The 17,730-nt window shown below is 41.9% G+C and overlaps 1 protein-coding gene across 4 annotated transcripts in view; it reads right to left on the bottom strand.

Moving 5' to 3' along the window:
- Window positions 1–17,730, bottom strand: part of MACROD2 (mono-ADP ribosylhydrolase 2) — a 997,401-nt gene that overhangs the window by 98,283 nt on the left and 881,388 nt on the right. For all 4 annotated transcript variants that reach the window (XM_081857242.1, XM_081857241.1, XM_081857240.1 and 1 more), the window contains 2 exons: window positions 8,050–8,112; window positions 1,367–1,432 (listed from right to left, as the gene is read on the bottom strand). In XM_081857242.1, coding sequence (XP_081713368.1) covers window positions 1,367–1,432; window positions 8,050–8,112 — 129 coding nt within the window. The remainder of the gene's footprint in view (window positions 1–1,366; window positions 1,433–8,049; window positions 8,113–17,730) is intronic.

The raw sequence follows: 17,730 nt of genomic DNA, 5'->3' as shown, positions 1-17,730 counted from the left end.
GAGTGAGCTGGAAGAGAGACTATCCAATTCTTTCCCAAGGAAAGTGACACCCAAGGATGGACAAAGGGTAGGTGCCACCTCCATGGTCAGAAATCACCCTCCAGTTTCCAACTTCAGTAGTTGTTCAGATAAGCAAACGAAGAAAGAGAGCGGAATGAATTGTCTAATTTTCAGAAACTGCATATTTAAACCAAGGGTGTGAGGTATGATGAAAACAAAAACAGTGCAAGGTTAGTTTTTGTCACTCAGAACTGAGAGCATAATGAATATTGCTGCAGCTGAGGTTTTGGCTAGATCTCACATCAGATGTCAGCAGGAGGGGATATGCATGGAGAGTAATAAACCATAACAAACCCAAAAGTGCTTTAAAACGATATTTCAGAAAATCAGTGGCAAAAAGCTCCCACCGAACAAGCAAATGAACAACTTTTAAAACAAGCACCACCGTGTCTTTTAACATCAACAGATTAGTGGTTGGTAATCATTATGTTATCTCAGGAAAAGAAAAGAAAACAGCCAAATTTCTCTATTTAGTCTTTCTTGAAGACTACACTTGTGGCCCTTCTTCATTACAAACAAGAGACTTCCTGCTTTGAATTATCCACAGCTACAATTTTATAAACCATGTTCCACAACCCTCCTTGCCGAGGAACCCAGAAGAATTAAAAGAAAGTGTAAGCAATTAATGGTGTGATACCATACAAGTGTCAAGAACAGTATGGCTCTCTGTCTCACTCCTTGCTGAAAACCAAACAACTCAACAGGATAAAACTCAGCTGGAAACATTTAAATTAGGTAGTCTCTCTTTCTTTGTTTTCTAAACTTGCTGTCACTTGCGTCCCCCCATCCCATGACTTTTAAATATTTAATCACAGAGTAAATGATCAGAGTGCCCAGCACAGTCTACAGAAAATAAATAGTAATTTCCCTCTCTCAGCTGTGTCTTCATTCTCCAACTCTGCATGTTGTGTTTATAGCCTTCTCCTTATCTTTTATTTCGCTGCCATATCACCAGAGAGCTAACTGAAGCCCTCTATCATGCAACAACGAAGGCAGACATAAACCTTTGAACGTGAACATTCCTGCAGATTTCGGCACCAGAGTTTTTCTATGACCCTGACGATATTTTTATGGGAAATCTATAATGATTGTAGATGAAAATGCATGGCATCGATCCATACTGGCACAGCTATGATGCCAAGTGGTTCATTAAAAAGAATTTTCTAAAAGACATCCCAGAAGTGTTTATCTGACATCTGGCCTTTAAAGCTTGAACCTGGGTTTTCCTCGGTTTAACAGAAAATACTGCTTTATAAAATCCCCTTTGGGAATTTGATATTTTTAAAGCCAGTTTTATTATCTGTACCTTTTTCCTTGCAAACGTTCTCTCCTCCATCTGTTGAGCTGTTTACAACGGTAGGTTTTGCCTCATCTGTTTTTCAAAGAGAGAAATTACACTTATTAGATTATAAATTGAGTTTAGTAATGATTGTAAACTGTTACACCTGCTCTCAAATGCATATGTTATTCATGTCATTAGCTTTAGGCCTTTGTCCTTTTCTTCCATGGGACAGTAATATGGATACAAAGGAATGCTGTGCAACTACTTCTCTTATTTGACGGATTCTTCCACAAAGCAAGAGCATTTTTACTCATTCTAATTCCTAGCACTCTTACATATTCTTAGCATGTTTTCTTTCCCCATTTTGACACTTAGAAAGATGTTCATCTTGACATTTGCTGCTTCTTTTTTGACTCCTGTATCAAAATAAACAAAGCCTAAAGCACACACTTCATAGAAAAGCCAACCTTCTGTACAATATTGTTACAAAGATTGTGTGCAACCCCCAATCTGTGCTGAGAAGTAGCAAGATTTTGGGGGTTCCAGGAGCTCATCCAGGTTCGTGTTTCCATTGGGAATCAAGATGCGGTGGTGACTGTCATTTCTTTAATAAATAGGTTTATTAACACATATCTACAACCTGGGTGCAGATGGAGGGAGGGACAAACCGTTCTTATAAAAATTTGAATACTATGCTCCATTAACGTATACAATGCATTTTGAAGACTTGCAAAATGCTGTCAATTTAACTGATCAAAGAGTAGCCCACAGTTTCCCCGGCCATTCTTGTTTCATTCTAACATAAATATTTTCCATTATCTTTTCAGTTAACTGGTGGGAAAGCAACTTGGGGCAATTTGTAATTGAAAAATTACCCAAAGGGAAAGAGTTAAGAAGCTTCTCCTTCCATTTAGACTGCAGTATCTGAGGCTGCACCTTGTAAAATAAAAAAGAAAGAAAGGGGGGATACATGTGACTGACAGCTCAGGAATGAGCCCCGTTTTGTTCAATGGCCATTTGATGTACCTTTGGGGACTATTAATTTGGTATGTATTTATTATTGGTTGGTTAACATGCAGGCCTGTCATTTCTTTCACTGGACTGTATTTGAATGTAATGGTTTTCATTTCATATTATTGCCAGCTGATGAATATTTTTCATTGAAACAGTTCATTATCCTGGAAGAACTGTACTGTCTGCTGCTGTGCTTGGAGCACCCTATTGCGACGTTTGGAGCACCCATCAACTCACATTTGTAGGATATTGTCTGTGGAAAGGCATTCTGCCTCCATTTCAGTGATCTTTGACAGTGACTTACCGCTCCTACCATTCCTGCTCATGGAACATTTATTTGATTCTTATCAGTTTCTGACTCCACGCACATATTATACATCTTCTGTTTATGAATTTTTAAGCAGTACAGTGGTAGCTCGGGTTACAGACGCTTCAGGTTACAGACTCCGCTAACCCAGAAATAGTACCTCGGGTTAAGAACTTTGCTTCAGGATGAGAACAGAAATCGCACGGCGGCGGCAGCAGCGGGAGGCCCCATTAGCTAAAGTGGTGCTTCAGGTTAAGAACAGTTTCAGGTTAAGAAAGGACCTTCGGAACAAATTAAGTACTTAACTCGAGGTACCACTGTATGGTGTTATAAAAATATTCTCAGTATATTATTAGCTGACGTGTTGCTTGTTGTTGTTCAGACCATTTTGTTCAATGGCAGTTATTCCTAGTGTGTATAGGATTGCAGCTTGATAGTGGCAAGCCTATGTCTGCAAGCTTTCTCAGGAGTAAGTCTCACTGCATTAAATGGGATTTGAAAAGTGAGAATAGGTTTGCAACCTGATGGTCAAATCTGTTCGGCTATAATGCTTCTTATTTTTAGACGGCCGTGCCCTCCACTCAGTTGCACACCAGTGCTTTGCACAATAGCTGAGGTCTTTGGACTTCACAGGATAAACTGCAGCCCCAGCTTACTGTGGGGTGGGCTGGGGAATGCAAGTTTAATAAACCACTGTGACACACTGCTAAGACAAGCGGCACCTGCTTGCTTAAAGTGGAGTCGGCATAATTATCAGGACTGCAATCAGTGGCAAAGTTACCTGCATGGGCACCTGGAGGAACGGTCATGCCGTGCACTGGGTGTGTGTGGGTGTGGGTGTGTGTTGTGTGTAGTGCAACTCATGCAACACGTTGGCAATTAATATACACAGAACAATAAATATACATACTTTCTCAACCTTCTGAGAAAAATGCAAAACATTAAACAAAGCCACAAAGACTTGCGAACTACCCAGCCTAAAATGAACTTATAATGTCTGGTTTCAATAGATTTTTCAAATGCTTAACTCGGTCTTTTGGATAAGTTCATGAAGATACCAACAAAAGGTAAGTTCGATGATATTCACAATACGGAGAAGTGCTAGTAGAATTGAAGATGGATGTTAATAAAGTTGTAGACAATGAAGTTGTAGACGACAGGGTGTCGGCGTTTCGCACCGGTTTCACCGTTCGCCCCCGATGGGGCCCTTTAACTGGGGCTTGCAGGTAGCACACTCCCAAGATAGTTTTCCGGGCTTTTTCAGTGGTCTAATCTCAAAGTCTTGATATGTATATTGATATTCAACTTTATAGAGAATACTCTTTCTTGGCTTAATCTTAAGAGACTGATTTGATGATGTGCACCGGGGGGGGGGGGTGCAGGCCCGCGATGCTCCACGCGATGCAGCCTTTTTGTCACTCCCCTCAGAGATGGCACCCAAGACAGGCTGCCCCCTTTCTATGCCCCTGACCATAATACCTCAAGGACCACCTGTCAGGGAACTGGGAGCTGAGAAGGGGGAAATGATGGGAAAATACAGAGAAAAGCCTTGGATCATAAGTAGTTGCACCTCATCAGAGGGGGAGGATGACGAAGGGATCTCAGGAAGCAATGAATCAGGGAGGGGGGAGCAATTTCCGGGGCTTAGCTCTTCATGTAAAAGAGGAAGGAAAAGGGGAGGGCTCCGGAAGTGGCTACACTGGAGAAAACGAAAGGGACATTCAGTCTCTGCATCTGATACCGAATGAGCCGGACGTGCTCTGAGTGCTCTGTGTGTAAATAGGAAAATGGACCCAATAAACTTGTAAAACTGGCTGGAGGCCCGGACTCTTATCTCTTCTAACACCCACCAATCATCCCCGACACCACCTCTCCCCATATGAACAGACCTGTGACCATCATCTGAGGCCCTTCTTTGTGTGCCTCTTCCACAGGTCATTTCTGAAGCAGTTTCCCGTTTATGGGATGCTCTCCTTCATTCCATATCTTTAGGTGTTAGGCAAAAATGTTCCTGTATAACCAGGTCTTTGGCGGATTAAACTATCTATGACCTTTTAAATGTGCATAGGAGATGTTATCTGGGGTTTGTTTGGTTCTTATTATGATATGGATTTTGTGTTATATTGTTATGCTGTAATCTTCAGATGAAGATTATGCCCTGTGATCTTCAGATGAAGGGTGCTACATGAATTTAACGAATAAAAAAAGGGGGGAATCAGTGTATAAAATTAAGTATGTTTTTGTTCACCAAATATGCTAGTAGAAATGATGGTGCAAAATGCCTACAAATCATATGTACACAGTGTCAGTTTGCATTTTTTGGTGCAGAGAGTATTGATCTGATGTGTAGAGATCTTTCCTATTCCACTCAATTCAAGAGGGTTCTGGAAGCTTCTCTGTGTGGAAGAAGCAAGCAGAAGGTTCCTGATGTTTGGGTTATTCCTTCAGAGAAGCTGAGTACAGCTGGCTTAAACTGGTTCTCTTATCTCTTTCTGTCAAAGTCATGCTGACTATAATAATAAGGCCAGAAGGAGCCTGGGTTTCACTTTCTCTTTCTATCTCTCTTCCTTCTGGTGTGGTGCTCTGTACATAGATGCTTAGTGTTAAGGTTTGAGACTTACTATAAGTTTAAGTTAAGTCTGCTGCAACTGGATTTCTTATGGACAGGGCCAATCCTGAATGTATTGGATTTGTGACCATTATGCTCATTTGCCTTCAGTAGCAGTAAAGCTCTGCTGGATGAAATACAATTGCCTCTGGTCTATTTTTGGGGGGAGGGGGGGAATCCTGCAACGTGTTTAAGTTGTTACTCTGCTAACTATAAACTGGACTCTCCTCTGGATCAATATTGAGAAGAATCCATGACATACAATGGTACAGATTGTACCAGTGTTGGGCAGACAAAGGAAAAACGGCAGACAAAAGCAGCCCAGTGTGTAAATGTAAGTCTGTTGTTGTTTGTTGTTTAGTCGTTTAGTCGTGTCCGACTCTTCATGACCCCATGGACCAAAGCACACCAGGCACTCCTGTCTTCCACTGCCTCCCACAGTTTGGTCATACTCATGCTGGTAGCTTCGAGAACAGTATCCAACCACCTTGTCCTCTGTCATCCCCTTCTCCTTATGCCCTCCATCTTTCCCAACATCAGGGTCTTTTCCAGGGAGTCTTTACTTCTCATGAGGTGGCCAAAGTACTGGAGCCTCAGCTTCACGATCTGTCCTTCCAGTGAGCACTCAGGGCTGATTTCCTTCAGAATGGAGAGGTTTGATCTTCTTGCAGTCCATGGGACTCTCAAGTGTCTCCTCCAGCACCATAATTCCCTTCATGGATCACTGCCTTGCCTTTGATTGAATATCAAAGAAGCTATGAACTATGCCGAGCAGGGCACCCAAGATGAACAAGTCATAGTGGAGAGTTTTGACCAAACGTGATCCACCTGGAGGAGGAACTGGCAAGCCACTCCAGTATCCCTGCCAAGAAAACTCCATGGACAAAGACAATGTAAGCCCACAGTGTGTAAATGTAAGTCTACAGGTGATTAGATATCATTGCTTGGAGAGAGGAGTTGACAGCAGGAAATCGTATGTGCAAGACTTCAAGTGGCATGTCTCATGTCAGAAAACACATGCAGTGTTCATTCCCACATGAAAGAAAAGTTGAGCAAGACACTCCAGTGCACAGCACCTACTTTGTCCTTTACTTCAAGAGCTGGCAATAAGACAGTAGGGGAGAAAGAAGTTAGGTGTACCTAGATCATAACTCCAATCATTAAAGGCCTGGCCCTTATTCTCTAGACATTCTACCTGTGACATATAAAAAGCTATACTTTTCAGGCCCATTTCTAACATTTAGATTTGATACAGCAAAATGAAAACCACATCTTGGCAGGATTTGAATGGAACTCTTGCCATTTTAAAAAATAAAATGAGATTTAAAATGAGTCCCAATGAAAACTGAGTGCATGACTGCACATGTGTAGATGCTCACTAAGCAGGCATAAAAAAAATAGCCTAAAGATGGGTTGATAGATAAAATCAGCTTAAATCAGAAAGCATCAAAAGAACATTGCAACTGTGAATAAATAGTTGGATAATCAGAGTCAGCAGAATTCTATGGCAGAAGGGTGATAGAGTTTCATACACAGTGCTTCTCCTGCGGACCATAACAAGGGGCAGGAATGGAAGGGGATTTTGCTGTAACATAAATTCAACTCTTTAGAAACAGCCACAATGCCGTATACACAGACCAAATGACTCAGTAATGTAGGCTGGATAGCTTGGCTGCTTCGCTCTACTGCATTGAGTGATTGGACCTCTCCTGCTGTAGCTTCCAGGTATTAATAAAAGCTTTCAGAGCTGGTAGAAAAGTTTTCACTAAAAGATGGGTCGTGCTACCTGAATTAAATATGTGCAAGCAACAGAATATACCATTAGTGCTGGTTAGGTGGGCCAGACAAGATGAAGAGTATGCTATTTGAAGTACATGAAAAATAACCCAGTGTATAATGCAGCAGGCGGATAAGGGCTTTCAAAGCAATTTTTACTTGTTACAGGGTAGTTACTTTGATAGTTTCGTTGTGCTGAGGCTACTTTGGGCAGCTCCCACCCCACAAAAACCTAAAATAACAGGAAAGGAAAATAACCCGCTTTGAATGGAAGCATGACGGTTTTTTCTATAAAAAGTTCACTTTTTAATGTGTAATTCAGGAATTTTAAACATGGGGTGGTTTGAACTAAGATTTACTCAGAGTAGATCCCACTAAAGTGACTGAAGTGGACTAAGCTATGTCCACTGATGTCAATGGGTCTACTCTGAGTGCAACCTGGTTGAGTGACACCCACGGTTGATTCCTACTGCTTTTATGAGCTTTGAATGATGCTTATTTTTCAAGGTTTGAATTTTTGTTCACCGAATCTTTCTGAAATGTCAGTAATCCAATTTGTAAAGCAGCACGCAGAAAAATTGTTACTTAGAAGCTAAATATACATGATAAATTGTAGGTTTACTAAAGGCAGAAAAGCTCCTTCATCTCCTTCAGTTTATTTTCTGCACATTCCTTTCCTTCTTTGAAGTATGAACCTTATAAGACACTGCTGTAAACATTTTCCATTTACAGGGTTTCTAGGATCTATTCCACCTTAAGAAGGGAATGTAATGTGCTGCCAGTTACTAACAGGAAACACTGCATTCCTGGGCTGGAAGGAATACATTCATTCATAATGAATAGGGCTCTGGTCTCCAATGGGAGAACTGCACAAGCCCCGACTTAATCCGGTGAAAATGTACAAACGTTTTCAGTCAATAGCATTGACTAGGATTATTGTTCACCAAGGTAGGGAAACCTTGAGCGATAGAATGCTTTAACAGAGCACAGCACAACACAAACCTGCTTCTTGACTCTGACTCTCGATTTCATCGGTACTTTGCTTCGTCTCTGTGACGTTGTCACCTGCCAGAAACAACGACAAAAGTTATGAAATATAGTTTATTAGTTAATCAGGCAACATGGGAATAACTGCAGCCAATAAATCTGCTGATTTATGGCAGGATCTGTAACAAAAAAAGGAGGATATTCAGAAGTGAAAAATGGCAAAAGTAAATAGTTAATAATATTCACTTCCCTAACAGTGTGGCGGATCGAAGCGGCTTGAAGAATTTGACGGCACTGCCTGTAATCCTGTACTCATTTGTATGTGCTTTACTGGCCTCCATAAAGACTCCATTACCAGGCAGGCTAATTTGCAGTTGTTTTCTTTCTATGCACCAATGGAAAGTACTTCCATACATGTTAGGGGAACACTGCCAATGTCATTCAGCTGTTGCCTTCCCCGACTTTCTCAGCGGCTCTGGCAGGTCCCCAAATCTTTAGGGGTCACAGGGGCCTTGCTACTGAAAGCATCCTTGCTTGAGTGGAAACCACCTTGCACTCTTTTGGACTCAAGCCACACTCTCTGTTGCTCCTCCAATAAAAGTGTAGACCACACTAGAAAATGTCTTAATATAGCTACATTTTTGAGAACACGGAAATCTCATTAAAATCAAGGCTAGGTAGCATGCAGAAATCCTGGGTAAAACTGTCAAAATGTTCACCTTGCATCTGAACCCTTCAAGATGCTCAACACGTTATAAAAAATGCATGACAAATGACTTGGAAGGTGGTGTGAGGCGGAAAGACAAAATGCAGCAGTGTGGCTAAGTTTTGCTGGCTGGATCACCCTCCCTGGCTTCGAGTGACATTCTTTTCCCTGCTTCTTGAATCCCAGAAGTAAAGACATAAGCATAAGAGGATGCTATGTGCAGAGCACCAAGTTCCTGAACCGTAGCCTGAATGAACCAGGTAACTGCTGTTTCCACTAGTCTGGAACCCCTGAGCTCAAATGGCCATAATAATAAGACAGCAGAGTAATTGCTTGAACAACGTTGCCAAACTGTGTGTGAGAGAGAGACAGAGAGCGCTGAATAGGAATAGGTATAAAGAGAAATGCTGGAAATTTATCTAGAAAATGAACCGAGTGAAATTCATTTGCAGATGTACATCAGCTGATCTTGCAAAAGGCTTGGGAATGATCAAACATCAATCCTCCCTCTCGTGCTGCTATGTTTGTATTTCCTGCTCTGCTTCATTTTGGGAATTGCAATTCATATACCCCATTCCTTTACCACGTCTGTGCCTTAACACCTGAAAGCCCACACAGAAGAGAGAAGCATGATAACAGCTTTATGCCAGGGAGAAAGGAAGGAGGAAGGAAGGAAGGAAGGAAGGAAGGAAGGAAGGAAGGAAGGAAGGAAGGAAGGAAGGGTAAATGTCCACAAAGGGAGCATTTTGCATTTAACAGAATTGTTTATTCAGCTAGTAGTCATTAAAAACAACCGGTTTTCTCGCTCTTTTAGCTTCTTTGCAGTCTGCACATTTAAAAAAACCACCAGATGGAGCTAGTGTAGAGGACTTAATTTCCCCCCTCCCAACTACAGATCCTGCAGTTACATTCAGATCAGCACTGGGGAAAGATTCTCAACTGGTATAAATCAGTGCCCTGGCATTACATTCAGTAGAGTCATGCTGGGGACACTTGGACCTTTAGCTGACTTATAACATCTCACACTGATTTCAGCTGACCTAAATGGATGGCAAGCTCTAGTAATTTCTTATTACTTCAGTGGTTTTCAGCCTGCAAAAAAATAATAAAAAAATAAAAAATAACGTGGATGATCATCAGTCTTCAATAAGAGCTGTATCTTTAGCACACCACAACTGATGATGTATACAAAAGAAAGTAAATATTTATTTTGCATTGTATTCAATGTTACTTATTTCAGCAATGGGCTGTAGCCAATGTTAGTTCTACTCAGAGTAAATGCACAGGGCAGTCAGTGCAGGATTATTAAATAGGCAGAGTAGGGACCAGCCTATAAGCCTTTTAGAGCCCCCGCAACAATGGATCCAAATAATATTGATTTGATCGTGAAAGAAAATCACAATCAAGCTTTCTTAGTTCAATGCTAGGGTCTTCCCAAGATTTTGACTGCCTAGCAGCCTTTCTCAACCTGTGGGTCCCCAGATGTTGTTGAACTACAACTCCCATCACCCCTAGCTAGCAAGGCCAGAGCTCAGGGATGATGGGCATTGTAGTCCAACATCAACTTGGGACCACAGGTTGAGAACCGCTGGCCTAGGGGCCTCCACAGGGTTTATTCCAGCACTGAGGGTGGTAGCAAAACTAACACATCCCATCAGTGCAAAGGCTTTCATTTGTGCATTGAGCCTTCCCCCACTCTGGGTGTCCTCATCAAATCTGCTCTGGAGGATTGGAATAACCCCCAGAACAAATTTAAGGGTCACGGGGAGGAAAGGGTTCCATTCTGCAAGTAGAAATTATTGTGCTGATGGGAGGCTTACTTAGAACTGCATTGGATACAACCTTCAGCAACCAATGAGCATGACTATATTACGCTAAGTAGGACTAAACCTGGATACAACCTTATACCTTTTGTTGTGCCTTAATGGCATATTTCAGAAGCCATGCTATATGGGGGGGGGGTTGCCCAATATTGCTAAATTTTTAATATAGTTTTAGGATTGTTCTGTTTGTTCATTCATTTAACATCCTGCACCTTAATCACACAAGTTTATTCATGGTGCTTTGCAGTTTTACAGCACATGGATTATATTAATACACATACTTCTTTTGAATAGTGTTAAGTTCCTACCAATAGAGACAGAAGAAATTTTTTTTGAGTGACCCACAGACTGATCTTCCTGTAAAGAAATCAAACGTTGATATGAGTGGGTAACCTGCAGCCTGGTGCCTTCATTGCATATCTTTAGGTGCCAGGCAAAAAACATCCCTCTTTGCCCAGGCCTTTGACTAATTAAACAGTTTATGGCCTTTTAAACTGTTTGCGTGGCCATTATTGTTTTGTTTGTTACTATATTGTGTTTTTATATTGTAAACCACCCTGTGAACCTTGGATGGAGAGCAGTATAGAAATTAATAAATTTAATAAAAAAATAAAAAAATAAAAACCTCAACAAAATGGTTGCAGGGCGGGTTACAAAAAATATCAAAATTAAATACCACTTACGATTAAAATCATAAACTGTTATGTACTGAGTTGAATAGTATATTTCATAAACGTGAACCACAAAAGCAGCCAATATCAAAGTAACAAAATAGCAGCACAGAGCAATTTTGTGTTGTGCTACTTAAATTTTTCTCTAGTATCTTCCATCGAGTTTGCAATAAATCACCCGTTGCTAGTGAAGCACAAAAGCATTTCAGCTTATTCCTACTATTGCAACAGAGTTTCTTTGGCCAGAAGATTGGCTGTCACATTGAAATACATTTACTGATAATAATGTATATTTTGCTCTCCTCCTAAAGATATTCAGAGCAGTGGCACTTTCAGGTTATTCATTGTGGTCTGGATACCACATTGTGTGATCTACTTCTGGCAGATGAGCACTGTTCTAGGGGGTTGCTCATAAAATAGTTTTAAAAAGTGTTCCATCAATGCTATGACATCCACACTTAACTGGCCATGTGGCATGCAATTAGTAACAATGTGTAACAAATTACACCTTCTGGGTAATTCCAAGCACAGCACGTTATGTTAAAGAGGGTAAATGCCACACTAGAGTAACTAAGCCAGAAGTGGTGGCCACAACCCTGCATGTTTTTCTATAGGAATTACAGTCCTGATTGACACAACAATTGTTTTAGATTCCCTCAGTCTACAATGCAGATTTCCTCCCTACCCACCCTGGTCAGTTCAAGCTGAATATGCTCATGTTGACCAAGCCTTTGGAGAATGATTCAGTATGTACTCATTCAGGCTGTCACCGTGTCATTTATTCAGCCTACTTTTCAAAGATATTCCAGGACATGCTGTCCTACGTCAGGGCCATACACAAGGCTGGTTTCAATGTAAGTAGAAAATAGAGACAGATGTACATCTCTGCAATGTTCAAAAGTTCAGATTAGAGTCTCCGACACATGAATGACAGTGAAGCCTCCCAAAGCATTGCCCCCCACACACATGTGACCTTTTGCAGACTGCAATATCCCCTTTCTAGCTGCGGGGGCTACAGAGGTGACATAGAAAAAGTAATGTGGAAGCATGCGTCAAACTATTCCAGTAACATTTGCAGCAGGCAAATTTATCTGTCAGATGGCTTGGTTCAATTATACCAGAGCTGCATAACGTATGTCATAAAAATGATACCCAAAGCATATGGATGGAGGCAATTTATTGGCAATGTCTAGTCAAAGGGGCAAAGCTTCTTGCATAGAGGCAATATATATATATATATATATATATATATATATATATATATATATGAGAGGTGGTAAAGAACTGTTATAGAAAATAGTACACAGAGGTTTTTTAAAACCTTCACAAATATTTAAAAGAAAAAACATGTTTGCAAACGACAGTCTTTCACTGAACATCTTTTATTGATGAAGAACCTTTTCCTAATTATGTCTCTCTACTGACACTAGAATCAAAGCAAATGGAAAGGTTTTAAATAGTGCATGTCTCAAGCAAAGAGGCAAAAACATGTGTCTGTTCCCTAGCTTTATTTCTCTCGCTCTCTCATTCACTCTGTAGTAGCAATGGAAAATCCAAACTTATTGTCTGGCGTCTGTCCTGATGACACCATTAGTAATAAAAATATCTGTTCCTTTGCCTCAACTTGACAATATCTTCTGTTGCCTTCTGTCTGCTACAGCAGAAGCTGGAAATTATATAATTTTTATTTAGGTGACAACTGCTTCACAATATCTCCTCCTCTCCCTTAAACAATAATTGATTTGTAGTAATCTGTCACTCCTTCCAAATATGATAGCAAATGCGGAGCATGACACCGTGCATCATTTCAGACAAGGAAATTTAAATGGTTCCAAGTTATATCTAATGCCAAACAGAAACATCTGTCTGCCTTTCTGAGGAGAAAGAAACAACTTTAAAACAGGAGAATGTGAGTTACGGTAGCACAGCACAGACAAAATAAGCCCATCACTCACTGAATACAGATTTCTGGCTGTGGGTCTTCTTTTCCCTTTGCCAAAACGACCACTGAATACAATTATTATCCCCCCCCCCAATTTCTTTTATGACACTAAAGGAATTTAAGGGTTGATATGCACATCTATAGCTAGAAGAAGCAGGCAACCCAGTGTTTAATAAGCAGCTGTTTCATTCGCAATGAAGACAAGAGGCTTATCCACTAAAAATATAAAATACAGAAACTTGCTAAAGCCTGCATTCTTTTCCACCACTTTTAAGGAGTGGCGCTCAGTATGCAAAGAGGCAAGGCTAAATGCATATGCTGCGGTAGCAGCCCCCAAATGAAACAGCTGATGCAATAATAAGCCAGGAGGTCAGATGGGAGAGGATGAAACAAGAATTTTGTAGAAAGCAGAAAGTAATCTCAGAGCTATAACAGGAGAGAGGGTTTCAGCATTTTCCACTTTCATTGTAACAGCTCTCCAGAGAATGCCTTGTCACACCACTTACTGATCCCATCACGAACATAGAAAGCCGAAGGAACTTAGCAACCTGCTGCCTGGCCATTTGATTTTCCCTTCGTTGCACAGCTTTTAAGAAATGCTAAGATGCTTTCTTCCTATTTTGGCAGTCAGAAGTTATGCCCTACTGTGCAAGTGGTCTATATAAAGGGAACGTAACACCTCAACTGCAAGCTTTTCCCTGGGGGCATTCAGCTCTTGGTAGGAATACTGCTTCCCCAGAATCAGCGTCTCTTCTGCTGTGCCCAGGAGATGATATGAGACGTAAGCATGTCACCCATTGCTCAAAGTGCAACAGGAGCACTTATGGATGGCCCATCCTACATGCTTCCCAGGGTTCATATGCAACCTAGGTGGTGAGGGATGGAGTGTCACAGAAGCATCAGTCCCATCACTAGACCACTAGTTGACTGGCTCCTTAGAAGATCCACAGGCTGCCAGTGAGATTTGAGGGGTCTGATGTCAGTGAATTTCTCAAGCCACCACTGATTGTGTTAGTCATTCAGGCATGATGCTTCCCTGACATAGGAAAGGGCCATGGAATAATATCACGCCAGGGAACGGGGACAGGGGACGGACACAGTAGCACTTATTATTATTATTATTATTATTATTATTATTATTATTATTATTTATTATTTATACCCTGCCACTCTGGGCGGCTTCCAACAAAGACCAAAAATACACTAAAATGTCACACATTAAAAACTTCCCTGACCAGGACTGCCTTCAGATGTCTTCTGAATGTCAGGTAGTTGCTTATCTCTTTGACATCTGATGGGAGGGCGTTCCACAGGGTGGGCGCCACTACCGAGAAGGCCCTCTGCCTGGTTCCCTGTAGCTTTGCTTCTCGCACTGAGGGAACTGCCAGAAAGCCCTCGGCCCTGGACCTCAGTGTCCAGGCAGAACGATGGGGGTGGAGATGCTCCTTTAGGTATACTGAGCCGAGGCCGTATTGATTGATTGATTGATTGATTGATTGAATTTATATACCACCCTATACCTGGAGGTCTCAGGGTGGTTCACAGAAAAGGTCAACATAAAAACCACAATATATATAATCAAAATAAAAACAACAACCCAATAACACCTCCCACCCACCCCCAAAAGAGCCACATTTTAAAAGGGCATAGGATGTCAATCAGATCAACCAAAGGCCTGGTTTAAAAGGAATGTTTTTGCCTGGCGCCTAAAGGTGTATAATGAAGGCGCCAGGCGAACCTCTGGGGAGAGCATTCCACAGATGGGGAGCCACTGCAGAGAAGCTCCCGTTCTCTTGTTGCCACCCTCTGGACCTCTCGAGGAGGAGGCACACGAAGGAGGGCCTCAGAAGATGATCTCAGGGTCCAGGTAGGTTCATATGGAAAGAGGCGGTCCTTGTGGTATTGCAGTCCTGAGCCACTTAAGGCTTTATAGGCTTTATAGATTACCTAGACTGCAGACCAGCAGGTCCAACAACAATACCCCACCAGTTGTATTCAGTGGCCAGATGGCAAATGCATGTCAAGCAAACAAGGGTGTGGCAGAACAGCCAGTTACCAGCCAAAGCACATCTACAATTTATTTGAGCTCAGAGCCCAAAACTGAGCCTCCTGAACATTCATGTTGAGCTGACACAAGTCAACATTTGACAACAGTTTTGTCTCAAGCAACACACAACACCTTTTCTAGAAATATTCTGAAAATCTAAGAACCACAATTGTGTGGTGCTTTCTGTGTTAAATACATGCATTGCGATTAATCACAAACAGCTGGTAGAAAACAGAGCTGGAGTTCAGACTATTCCAGTTACAGAAGACGTCCAAATTTAAACAAATTTCTCTCTCCCTGCCACCTGCCATTCAGGCAGTGAATGGGAGGAAGCATATTCAACTGAGGTGTAGCAGAATTAGTAATTGTTAAACAGTTTTCTGAGCCCAATTGTGTGCTCACAGGCCTAACAGCTTATTTCAACTTTGAGGCAGAATTTAGCACAAGGTTATCAATTTGTCAGGCTGCTCTTTGCACTTGCTTGCAACATCCAGTTGCTTACCGAAAAGAGAGGGGAAACCCACAGATCTCTTTCCCTCAGCAACTGCTGTGTAATAATCAAGGGAAAAACTAGAAAGAAAACATGAGCCACCAAGGTTTATTCTCAAAGGTTTCAGAAAGTAAAGAGGCCTGAGAAGACAAAGGCACTGAGCAGGCATTCAGAACCTGAACTTGAGTTCATGGGATGCTTTGCTGTTTTGTCTCTACGGGGTTCAATACCTCTCGCTCCTCTTGAACCAAGCATTATGGGAGAAGGTATACACTGTTCTCAGGAAACAAGATTCCTGTTGTTTTGTTCCTACTTTGTCAAGTGGCAGGAAACTCAGGGCAGTCCTCTTTCCCAGGAGAAAGCAGCAGAATCTTGTGGCGTCTTTGTTCAAATATAGGTATTTATAAATTGTGAAGGAATTGTTAGGAAACAAGCATGATCAACTACGGCAGTTCTGTTACCAATGCAGAATCAATACAAACTCTCTGGACTCAAACTAAGAACACACACCTGCAGAGCCTCTGCTTCAGCTGCAATTTCCTACTAGACGCTCACCTAAAGCTCCTGTGTTTGATTTCCAGGAAACCTTGGACATGCGATGTGCCTGGCTAGCCAAAACAACTTTGGAGGTCTCCTTGCTTCGCTGCTGCAGCAGCAGCCACTTCATTAAATTCCCATTAATCAAGGGGCCTTGTCTGAACAACCTCAGGGCTCTTAAAGGAAGGTGGAGGCATAAACGCTGTTCACTTACTTGACCATAAAAACAGTGAGATAATGAAGATTATTTTCAGTATAATGGCCTTGAGAATAAATGGGGCCAACATTTCAAGCCATTCACAGTGCAATCCTATGCATGTTTACTCAGAAGTAAGTCCCACTGTGCTTAACTGGGCTCACATCCTAGTAAATGTGTTCAAGGTTACAGCTTCAGATGCTGCGACTTAGGATTTCCCATTTCTCTTCATTCAGTAGTCATGAAAATGCACAGATCTAGTGAATGGGTAGGTATACTGACAAAGGGTTGGATTCAGAATTGCCATGAGCTCATCAAAACTTCCTGTTGGAGGATGGGGAAAGGCAGGGGGGCTGACTCTACGGGGCCAAGCTGTCTTTGGCCCCATCAGTATCTGTTGGCAGAGGGCTGGGTTCCCTTATTCTTGAGGGGGTAGACAAAGCTAAGCACAGAGCCAAGAATGGTGCGGCTTGAGTGGTCAGCTCCTCCTGAGCATGACAGAGGAGGAGCCACCAACCATTGAAGCCACAGCGTGCTGGTCTCTGCACACGGCCTCCTTCCAATGATGAAACGTTGCGCACGCAATGCGTGCATGACATCACACACATGCAACACACAACATGCACTCGATGAGCACCAGGCCCCCTCGATCTTGGGTGCAAGTCGGTGCCCCTGAGGGAAGGCATTTTTCAGGTGCTAAGTCCCTACCTGTATTCATTGTATACATACGATTGTGTATCATCTGACCCATCTACTGCAATTATTAAGTTTGCAGATGACACCACTATAATGGGTTTAATAACAGGTGGAGATGAATCAGTGTATAGAGGGGAGGTCCAAAAAAGATCTATATGGTGGCTAGGGAAAAACTTGCACCTTAATATCAGCAAGACGAAAGAGATGGTGTTGGACTTTCGGAGGAAGAGAGGAGAACTAGCCCCGCTGTACATCGGGAGGGCTGTGTGGAGAGAGTTTATCTCAGTGAAGACCTTACTTGGAAAATAAATACAATTCAGGTGGTTAAAAAAGCCCAACAGAGACTCCATCTCCTCGGAGTCCTGTGGAAGAACAATGTCAATCAACATCTGATGATCTCCTTCTACCGGTCAACAATAGAAAGTGTCCTTTCATACTGTATCACGGTGTGGTATGCTGGTTTGACATCATCTGATAGGAAGTGCCTACAGAGGGTGTGAATACAGCACAAGATATTATGGGCTGTCCCTTGAATCCACTGGATGAAATAGCGGAAGAACGTTGACTCTGGAGAGCGAGGAAAATTCT

Source organism: Podarcis erhardii, assembly GCF_964252035.2.
Source record: "Podarcis erhardii genome assembly, chromosome: 3".
NCBI lineage: Eukaryota > Metazoa > Chordata > Lepidosauria > Squamata > Lacertidae > Podarcis > Podarcis erhardii.
This window is presented reverse-complemented; position numbering and strand designations above follow the sequence as displayed.